Here is an 11,308-nt window from a genome sequence, read left to right on the forward strand (position 1 = left end):
ACTTTAATAAAATGTGTTCCTTAAAAAGACAGCCTGCGCTCGCTGCCTCTCATGGAGAGGTTACACCGACGGTATCATTTTACAGAAAAGGTGCTGCATGTGGCTTTTCCACACATTGATTCATCGCTGTCAGATGAAATAACTCACAAATTCCATAAACAAATGAGAGCAGGGTGCGAACAAACACCGCTGGCATTCCATAAAGCCTCATGGCTGAGTGGGCACTATCTATCAGCGCTACTGCTCACTCTCCATTTAGATAATATATACACACCCGCATACTGGATAGAGATCATTGTAATGTAATAGTTTTACTGACCTTCCTTTCTGAACTTTTAGCTACATTTTGCTTCAAATTCAAGACATATTTTAGAATCGGTCGCTTCTTTTGCCACTATTTCTTCCAGTACAATCGCCTTCAACCACACACCAGTCTCAAAGGCCACATTTCGTTCAGTGTCTCTGTAACAGACAGGAAGAAAGCAAGTCTTCAAGTTTAATGCTCATTTGCACACTGCAGCAATGTTTCCCCTCTGGGTCTCTTTCGTATGTTGTATAATGTGTATGTTTGGCTAGCGTGGGAGTACATGGAGGCTCTCCAAGATGCCTACGTGTGACTTTTAGTAAGAATCCTCTTTAGTATTAATTTAATTTAAGATGAGCTTCATTTCTTTTAACAGATATAATTGTTGTTTTTTTTCTCCTCCTATATATATTTTTTGCTGTATTATAAAGATGTTAAAAGTGCGTCCTTCGTTCTGTAGCTGTATAGATTCATGGTTTGAGATCAATCGGTCCTGCCCTGAACATCCCTCCGACTGACTGACCACCAGGCCCACTATAAATATTGCTCAAGGTGAGACGCATCACAGCACATACACGACTGTCTGCATGCCAATTATGCAAGATCAGCCTCTGCATACCAACCAATGGATGAAGCTCGAGCCGACCTCAACGAACTAAGCAAAATCCAGATGCAAATTGATGACAGCATGCCACCAACTAAACCTAGGTAGTCATCTCACTGATAGAATGAACTTTTATAAGTGTGTAGAAGGGAAATTGTCTTTTATTCCAATATAACTGATGAAATCTATGAACTTTTTTGTTTTTATAGTTTTAAATGCACTCTGTGGGGTTGCGCAGTGGCATGCATTTGCGCATTCCATCCAGTGACATCTAATAGGTCTCAAACACAGTATTTATTAATGAGTTTCTTCAAATAAAAGCCTGCCCTGTCTTTGTGACAGGGGTGTGGCTTGCATCAAGGAATGCCCAAAAATAAAGGCTTTCCCTAAAAAAAAAAAAAGCAAGGCTGGATTAAATCCAGTGTGCGTTACATAATATGCATGACCGATAAGCATTATGTACAGTGCATTTTCATCACTTTAATTTCACGGATGCGTTCACTCCTCGAACCCACCCCACCACCACCACCTCACACACACACACACACACACACACACACACACACACACACACACACACACACTGTTATTGCGGATTACTTTTCTGAAGCTTCTTCCCAGTCAACACACGATGTCCCCTGTTGTCGAAAAATGGCGTTTACCAATATTTAGGGAAAAAGATTTTTTTGAATTGTTTTTCGATCAAATTGGGAACCAGTTTTATAAATCTTTTGGGTTCAGTTCAAATATCAATCTGGTGAAGAGCCAACAGAAAGCATCTATAGGGAAAGCTAAACCTTAAAAGGCGATTGGTCAAATATTCTGCCCGTCAAATTCAAGCAAACTGGTTAGTTTTGCTACTTCCAGGTCAGCCAGGTACCCACAACAAGACGTTTCCTGTTGGTGTGACGGTCAGCACTGATCACACAGCACCGCCGTGTGCAAGTCGTGATACAACGCAAGCTCTTGCCAAAACCAGTACAGTAAATGAGCTGAGCCTCTGTTCTTTGTTCTTTAGGTGGGAAATTGTTGGCTCTGAGCTCCAACAACTGTCACATTTACACTTATCCACGTTAGAATGTCCACTGTCACCATTAACAGGAGGCCTTTTGGTTACAGAGTCCACAAAGTCCCCAAAACGCTTCCTGTTTGAGGTTGGCAAGATGGAAGGCCAAGATTTAAAACAGTGGATTAATTAAGCAGCAGAAGCTGACATAGTTAAGGCCATGCTGACGGGATGTATTTGAATTACACCAATCTTTATGTAATGTAATGATTCATTGAATAACAATGTCATGACTAGTATAATTATCCTACATTGTCTGACTTTGCCTTACCTCTTCTCGTCCCGATCTCCAGGGCACCTTGTTTTCCCGCCATGGATGTCTGGACACCAACACAACCAAATCTGAAAACAATCAAAGTGATCCACACGTACTTATCCTGACAGAGTCCATCATCCTAATGAAGATAAATATTCCTTGTGAACTGAACCAAAAGAAAATGTGACTATCAAAACCATCACACATTGAGGGTCTCCTCCTGAGCCCGTCAACATTGTCCATCTGCCTGAGAGACTGCTTTCGACCACCCAACCCCCAGCCCCCGCCCTACAACTGCCCCTGCCCTTTCCTCTGTTCCTTCCTTCTTCTCCAGACCGACAGAGTCCTTAAGAAGGGCTTCATCGGCCTCGACGCGCCCTCAGACTCCGGCGGCCGTTTGCCTCCCTGACATGCTCAGGTCTCCAGCACCAGGCCTTCCACAGGCCTGCCAGCCACTTGTGTCCAGCCCTCCCTTGGCCTTAACTGTGGAGAGGAATGGAAGCAGAGGGGGAACCGAGGCACCGAGGAAGAGGAAGAGAAAGAGGAAGGGGAACCGAGGAAAGGAGACGTGAAGGTTGAGAAGGAGCAAAAAAAGAAGGAGGAGGAGAGAGCGGCGCGTGGACGACGATTGAGCTGCAGAGGCTTGCTTTGAGGAACAGACTTGTGCATCACCTGGCAGGCGTCTCATCACGCAACAGGACTCCATCATGACAAACTGGCTCCTTTCTCATAGTTAGTTCCTGCCTCAGTTTGAGTCTTGTAATTTAAAAAAAAAAAAAAGTCCTAAAATGCTTATTAGATGAAGATCGTGCACATCTGAGCAGGCAGGTAGGGCTGAAGGATGTTTTCAAAAAACAAAAAGCTAAACAAAAAATACATGGGGATAGGATATCTGCTTGACTTGTATGTAGTAGGTTTGGAGGGCAGGGTCTAAAAAAAAAAGGAAATGGAGATGAAGATGAGCGGTCTGAGCATGCTCAGTTTTGAGTGAGAGTGAGGAGGGGCCAGCAGTGTGATTTAAGCTCCTACTGTGTAACATGTGTGTTTGGGATTCTCCAATGTCAGGCTTCACCTGGTGTGTGTGCGTGTGTGTGTGTGTGTGTGTGTGTGTGTGTGTGTGTGTGTGTGTGTGTGTGTGTGTGTGCGCGCGCGCGCGAGTGTGAGAGAGAGCTTGGAACTGTGACAGCATAGCTTTTACTGAGGCCCAATGTGTGTGTGTGTGTGTGTGTGTGTGTGTGTGTGTGTGTGTGTTACGGAGAGACAGCGTGAAAGGTCAGTTTAGACAGCTGACTAGGACAACAGTGTGTGTGTGTCTGTGTATTGAAATGTTTACAGTCTAGATGTCCACGTTCCCTGTGAGTGTGCGTGTGAGTGCGCGTCTGGCAGTCCTCCCTTTACTTTGCTGATGTTTACAGCGACAGAGAGGCCACAAGACATATTGTAAATAACACACGTAACCTCTCTCCAATCTTTCTTTGTAGACCTGCCAGATTTTTCTTTTTTTTTTTTCTTTTTCTTCCCACGTGACTTTTGTTTTTGTGGAGGGAGCCTCGGGTGCGAGAGCGCGTGCCTCCGTGCATGTTTGTGTTGGAGTGGGAATAGGAGGGGCACACACCTCTTGGTCTATGCTAACGTCAGCTCCCCCACAGTGTGTTTCTGCTAAAGCAGGTCTGGCTGACTGCGACTGGAGACGTGAGCCACTCAGACTGGGGGAAATGGGGGAGGGGTGGGGGTTTAAATAAAAAAAAATTTAAAAAAGACTTGACGGTTCCCACTGTGGATCCACTGAATGGGGCTTATTTATTCATTTGTTCATATTTAACAATATTTGTTTAATATTTCAAACGTGAGGTGTCAACTCACTCTTCAGAATGCCAAGAGCTGATGTATGAAGACTACTACAAAATCAAACATACAAACAAACTGCATTTACGACGCTACTGTAAACAAATGGTGGAATAAATTGTGCTAGATGACAGTCTGTTTTCCTTCCTGCCTTTATTGTGTGACCCCGATACACCCAGAGACAAGACGAACGGCACCGCGTTCCACATCAGACAGTGCAGCCGAGAGACTGAGGTCGTCCTACGCTGTTTGAAACCTGTATGCTTGTGTGTAATGGCGCCCCGTGATCTCACACCACACACTCCATTTACAATCTAAGGGCTGAGAGTTTTGCAGTCATCTTTCCATTATAGATCCTTCAACCAAGACTGCAATTTTTCTACCTGGCCCAGACATGGTTAGGCTTAGAGTTAGTACTACATTTGCTGCATCTGTCATCTGCTACAAATATGAACAGATTGCAGAGAGAAGGGATGCAGAATACAGAAATAGAAGTAGATATACATAAGGGTTATGGTTGAATAAGATTACTCAATATGTTTCTAAGACAGTTTTGACATTTGGGTTGGTATGGTAAATGCCTAACACACGCTGATTGAATCTGCGGTATGAAGACATACTTACGTTGATTTTCATTTTTAATGAATCGCCAAGTTTGAGCGTCAATACTCCCAGAAAAAAAAATATCATTCCACTTGGAAAAAAATGCAGACATACCATTTGAGTTTCAAATAAGATTTTGGATGATCAACCCTTTTAGTCAGGTAAAACCTTCTAACCTCTGAGCGTCTCCCATGTGGCATTTGCACTGTACAGAGTTTTGTTCATTTTAATTCATATCACATACAATTATTAGGTAGCTATGTACTAAAATGATTGTGATGTCACCTCTAGCTTAGACACCCATGTGAAATTAACCCACACTGACCATATTAGGGCCTAGCGTTGAATTTGCATGGTAGACCATGGGACCAAGTGCGATTTAAAAGGTATTATTTGACGTTATAAAAGCCACAAGTCAAGACAGAAGTTTTCAGGCTAAATCCAGTTTGCATTGCTAGCATCAAGCTAAAATGCCAGCGGCAAGCTTTGAATGCTGGAGAGCTTACATGACTGATGTTAAAACGAATTTGCATTCTTTTAATCAACAATTGCTAAAAAATTATTCCTATATTAAAAATATTGTTTTGCACAAGGCTAAAGTAATTTGAATTTTCTCTGGAGTTGCCGCTGGGTTTTTGGGCCTCGGAGGATCTTTCAGCTCTTTGATCTGAGTAGACCACAGAATTTAGGAATGTCAACTTTTTCATTTAAGAGCTAAATACATGGTTTTATCTCTAAAGAGCCAGACAAGAATGGATTCAAATGTTACTTTGTAGTGAATATGTAAGGAATTGTTTGCTGTAGTTACCTACCTTTTTCAAGTGGCCACAACAGTCTGCTATTTAATCTTCAAAGCTTAAATGACTGGATGTTTTTATTTTTATTTTTTTACTTTAGAAGAAGTAGGGAAAATAAATGCTTTATTTGACAATGGACTCAAAATTACAACTTTAAGCCAAAGCATGAAAATATTTCATTAACATTATTTTAGGTATTTTGGCTATTATGTGAATGCCAATTGGTTTTTCTTTATAAAAAAAAAAATGAACATTGACTTTGTTGTGTTTGTGCACAATCATGCAGTGATCACTTATTGAACCGGAGAGAAATATGTGACTTAAGGGATGTTACAGCAATTCTCTTCCATTTCTGTGAAAGAACTGGCTTTTGTTAGAATTCCATTAGAAAGTCCCCCGTGTGCTGATCTCGTCCAGCTTCCGTAACGTTTGGATGTGTTGTTAAATTGCTTATCAAATTGCTTTTGGCCCCATGACCATCACCGAAATAACCCTGTTAACACTGAGATCATTGGAGGAAGAGGACACTGGGGGCAGATGAGCCGTCATGGAACGTCACGCTGCCAAACAGTATTAAGAGAAGACCATGAAAACATAAGAATGCAGCTAATAATGGCAAGCGTTGACTTCATTGCCTATTTTTGTGACACACAGTGATATCTGTGTTTCTTTGCACACAGCGGATTAAAGGGGATCTTGTTGGGAGGCAATGGACTGTCATGCATCATCGTCTGACATGCAACATCACCTGACATGCTCAGCTGATAGGACAGCAGCGCTTTCATTACGTTGGCTGTACTTTATCTTACTTTTTTGTGTGTGTGTCGTGATTCCTCATCGGACGCTCTGACTGCTTTTAGGGTAGTTGGCTCACATCATGTCGTGACTTGGATACACAATGGTAGATAAAATCAATGCTATTATTAATGTGTTTTCATTAACCGTGATAATAGCATATGTTTTATAACAACCAATAATCTCAACACAATTTTTTTTTAATTGCCTTCATATTACAGTACACAATAATAATAGGCATGTTGGGTCATTTCATTTGGAATGAGGTTGTTGTGACCTCTTATGGTGATTATCGTAACTGCATCCATTCTTTCGAATTACATTTATATGGTAATTACAAACTTACAAAATAGAAATCGAGTTGAACTTTGACAACTTTAAATCGAGTCGAACTATATATATATATAAAAACGTCATGATTCAATGCCATGTGAAGGAAGGCGAACAGTATTTTGACTCGATTCTGATCGATTCGATTGCTCTGGTCTGGACTTGACAGCGCTGTCATTGGCCAACGACTCCTGGCGCCAAAATAGCGACGAGGAAGAGTTGTAAACACAAGAGGAAGAGGGTTCCGCGTATCAATTTAACAACTCGTTTTCGGCCTGTAGCATTCGTTAACTTCGCTTAAACGAAAATTATGGATACACAGTCGTATCTGCCAGTACAGCCCGGTGTGGGGATGGAGGAAAATTTCCTCTCGCTGGACGACATTTTGCTGTCTCAGGAGAGACTTCCTGCCCGGACTGAGTGTGCTTTCCCCCGGCTGGGCTTCCTGGAGAAGTCGACTGACAATCCGGACATAGTAGAGGTTCGTAACGATATTTTGAAAATTAAAAGTGACACCTCCTGACATATGTAATATTATTATTATATATGTAATATAAATAACTATTTATTTGGGTGACGGGGAGAAGCTAAACCAGACCTGATTTAGTGTCTTTCTTCAATTCCGTTTCGCCTATTTAACATTAACACTAACTTATGAGTGGCAGATGCGACATCATACTTTGCTGTGTTAGAACCCTCATTTGAAGTCTTTTTTCGTCTTAGGGTACCAAAATGGAGCTCCCTCTGTGGCTGTCCAAGGGACTGTACGACAGGAAGAGGAGGGTGCTGTCTGTCGAACTTCCCAAGGTGTACAGAGAGGGCTGGAGGACTGTGTTCAACGCAGACCCGAATGTGGTGGACTTGCACAAGATGGGACCCTACTACTATGGACTGGGCTCCCAGATGCTGCACTTTGACTGCCCAGAGAACACAGAAATAGGACAGACACTGCTGCAGGTATGAAACAAACTCTCAAAAAATAGGAAATTAAAATGGAAAAAAATATAGAAATATTAGGTAAAAAAAGAAAAGAAAAGAAAAGAAAAATAAATGTAGACGGTATTTTTTTTAGACGGCTAATAAAGTGCACAGTGTGATCTATTCCCCCCATTGTGTTTTCTTATTTCACCGTTGTGATTATGTGATTGCTGCTCTGTGTTTGCCGGGTACTGCAATTTGCATATTTTCAGTGCTTGTCGGTCTGAGCCCAGGAAGCCAGTTACAACTCTTGCACCATAATTTCAATACATATCATCAAGATGAGTCTTGATTTTTAATGAAGTTTAATCACACCATGAATTAATTATGATCCCACATGAATCCCCTTTTTTGGTTCAAGGTCTTCTATTGGTGATCAGAATCTTTTTTTGACTCCGTAAATCGCATGTGGATTGAGGCACTGTTGACTCTCGTGCAATAGAGGCATTAACAGTGTTTGTTCAAGCCACCACCTCAACAGGGTTAGATAGAAAAAAATCCCTGTCCTTAACTCTCCTTATTTGTTGTCATGCTGAACCACTAATCTGCCACCTTCACATTTTTTTTCAAAGAAGCAAGACAGCCAGTATTTACTATCAAATCTCTTTGTCTGTGTTATCAAAACACTTTTGTGTGCTCGCTCTAGCTCATCCACTTTTAAAGAGACAAACTGAGTTCACATTTGAATCAAAGATCTCAGTCTAACCTCCAAGAAGGGAGTCAGACCTGTAGGATTAAGCACAATTTATTATAAATGTACAAAAGGAAACATGATTTAACCAAATGACATCAATACAGTTTGATAGAATCTTGAAAAGAGGGTAGAAAATGAATGAAAATGCATTCTTTAATTTAAATCTCTTATAAATGGTCATAGTCAGCCACAATTAGTGTGTTTTTATAGCGTACTACAGCTAGGGGGCGCACCAAACCCAGACAACATGGCAGACGTCTAGTTGTCTGGCCCAGCTGTTACCAGGCAGACTGACTCTTATCTCCTGCTGGATATAAACAGACACCCAACAGCACGAGATTGCGATCATTTGTACTGCAGGGACTAGAGGAATGTCAGAGCGAAAGCAGACGTCAAACAGTGTCATCACTAAATGGCCTTCAAATTATAGCAAGCAAAGTGAGATCAGCTGTGCCTCTCGTGGATGCTTGTTTAGTGCGCAGAGCAAATACTGATCGCATATATGCTGCTGGAGCATTTCTGCAACATCTTGATGAGGCTGAAGCAGCATGATCTGAACAACAGACTTAGAGGGTCAGTGTGATTTTAGCTCAGAAATTATGTTCAAATTGGCGAATACATTTTTAGATCAGAATTTTTCTTTTCTTTTTTTTTTTGGCCCTGAACCAATACATAAAAAAGAGTGACATATTAGTAGCTATATATTATTTGAATTATCCACGTTATGCAAACAACTCATTTTCTCAGGTAAATGTTTCATGTTTACCTGAGTCAAAATACAATTCTGTTCAGTCAATCTACATTCTATCACCAATGGTTTTACAAAATCTCAATTTCTGAGCCTTTTATTTATTCAAACGAGGTGTGACAGTAGGTCCTGTTCCTGCCAGACACTCTGAGAAGCTCTTTGTCTGAGATTTTATCTCAGGGCTGTCAGCCGATTTATGAAGTCGCTCACCCTCATTAAAAGGCTTGTTGGCGCGCTCAGTGCAATTCTCCACTGGCACTATTTTTCTCTCCTTATCTTCTGCCGCTGTCTCAACCCAACCTTCTCACCGTCAGACGTTTATCGGCCGGTTCAGACGGAACATGGATTCCTCCCAGAATGCCTACAACGAGGACACGTCGGCGCTGGTGGAGCGCCTGGACACTTTGGAGAAAGCCCTGTTCAGGTCGGGCCAGAGCGGACTCAACAGCTTCCAGAGCTGGGAGAAAGGCCAGGCCTCGCAGATCACCGCCTCCGCCCTGGTTCTTAACTACCGCAAGAGGAAGATAACGGACATGCAGCAGTGATACAGACGCTGGCAAGGGCACTTGTACTGTACAAATACAGACAGCAAAGGACGACGGAAATGCCTGAGCCTGCGGGGAACGGCATGTGTCGAGAGACGTGATTCCCTTTCGTAACACCAGATTGTTGGCAGTGATGCCGCAGAGACCATGAATTGACTAATGGTCAATCTGAAGGACATCAATTTAATCCATCAAAGTTCAGTTTGTTTGTTTGTTTTTTTTTTTTTCATTTTCATTTTGGAAATGCATCACGTAAAGGTTCCTCACAGTAGCTTGTTTTGTTTGTTTCATATCAATGTAAGTGTATTTTTGTGAAGGGAGTAGATTGAATCAGTTGTTTTTTGTTTTTTAGTTTTTTTTTTCCATTTCAGTTGAAATAACTCATGTGATTTCCAGAATACTCTGCATGTGCAGGTCACCTCTTAATACCATCTGTTGTGCACGTAATCTGCAGCCTGAAGACCAGCAGGACAACAGGTGAAATACTGTGTGGAGTGGCATCCATCCACCAGTTAGCGAGGCAGTTTCTCCAGCCAAGAAAAAAAAAAAAAGACACTTGTGTTTTGTTGAGCTGACTGCATCTTTGTTGCACAAGCTGCGGATGAAGGTGTCTGACCTGCTGGGGCTCTGGTGTGGTGTAGTCGCTGTGAACATCTCCATCCCTTTTTACAAAACACAACATTGGAGGGTGGGATGAGTGATTTGCTTTTGGCGTGACAGTATTTTGGGGCTATGGGCTTAATTGGAAAAGGGTGCAACTCGAGTGTTCAGCAGCTCCTCTCCCTGGCGAGCTGGCTTCAAAGACGGTCACCTTGCCACCGTTCCAACATCACATTCATTGCCAGATATCATCGGATATTAAGAGACTTTGCTGTCATGTCATTCCTGCAAAGTGCTTCTCCTGCTGCTGGATTCCAAACAAAATAAAGATGATTGAATAGCACCTCTACTGAAGGCTCATTCTAGTGAGATGATGCATTGGTGGGCTGTTAAAATAATGTGCATATTTTTTTTTTTTTTTGTATGTCTAATAAAAATAGTGCTCGTAGAAAAAAAACTTATTTTCATCTAATGAATATGCAGCAGTCTGGAAAATGCAAATTCTTGCAGTATGTTACATCATCCTAGTTGAGGCAGAAACAAGGACGGCAAGCTTCGCATGTTGAAATATATATTCAATTTTAAATCAATTATGTGACTGCATAACCTACCCTTTATACCTTCTGAATAATAATGGTAATTGTCAGCGCTGTCTGCGCTCAGGCTGACTCATACTGATTATACTTAATGAGTCTCTGTCTGTGCAGTTGCGATTTACAGTCATCAACCGTCTGAATCACAATGGCTGCGTATGATGCGGAAACATTCGGCCATCGGACTGGCCAAACGGTGCAAATCACTGTGACAGTGCAGCCTGAAGGGCTCTGCGAAACGTGTCGTTCTTCCCACCAACTTTTGCTGTGGCGATTCGCTCTGCGTACGAGGGTTCGTCGGTCTCTTTAGCTGAGTCTCTGCAGTGGTACTGCCGCTATATTCAGAGGTGACAGTGAGAGGGCTCAGTCCGTGGGTGTTTGTTTCTCAGTCAGGATTCAACTGTAATGCCCGATTGCTGCTGAAAATTCAAATGAATTCCTCTGATGTGTGGGATTTTGCTGTGATAGAGTGGCTTAATATTTCTGTCTGTCTGTATAAAAACGGTGGAAAAGAACAGCTTACAATAACGTAATCAGATGAAGAAAATCA

At 42.0% G+C, this 11,308-nt stretch overlaps 2 protein-coding genes across 2 annotated transcripts in view; both read left to right on the forward strand.

Moving 5' to 3' along the window:
* Positions 1-3,438, forward strand: part of znrf1 (zinc and ring finger 1) — a 51,343-nt gene extending 47,905 nt beyond the window's left edge. Inside the window, exons 4-5 of the mRNA XM_076042807.1 lie at positions 765-856; positions 2,268-3,438. Coding sequence (XP_075898922.1) covers positions 765-822 — 58 coding nt within the window. The 3' untranslated portion in view covers positions 823-856; positions 2,268-3,438. The remainder of the gene's footprint in view (positions 1-764; positions 857-2,267) is intronic.
* A 3,350-nt stretch (positions 3,439-6,788) lies between these two features.
* On the forward strand, positions 6,789-10,089 carry gins3 (GINS complex subunit 3). The gene is made up of 3 exons (XM_076042776.1): positions 6,789-7,081; positions 7,324-7,557; positions 9,335-10,089. The coding sequence occupies exons 1-3, from the start codon at positions 6,911-6,913 to the stop codon at positions 9,563-9,565; spliced, it is 636 nt and encodes a 211-aa protein (XP_075898891.1). The 5' UTR covers positions 6,789-6,910; the 3' UTR covers positions 9,566-10,089.
* The last annotated feature ends 1,219 nt before the right edge of the window (positions 10,090-11,308 follow it).

Source organism: Nelusetta ayraudi, unplaced genomic scaffold (assembly GCF_046127955.1).
Source record: "Nelusetta ayraudi isolate G7.1 ecotype Tasmania unplaced genomic scaffold, CSIRO-AGI_Nayr_v1 ptg000071l, whole genome shotgun sequence".
NCBI lineage: Eukaryota > Metazoa > Chordata > Actinopteri > Tetraodontiformes > Monacanthidae > Nelusetta > Nelusetta ayraudi.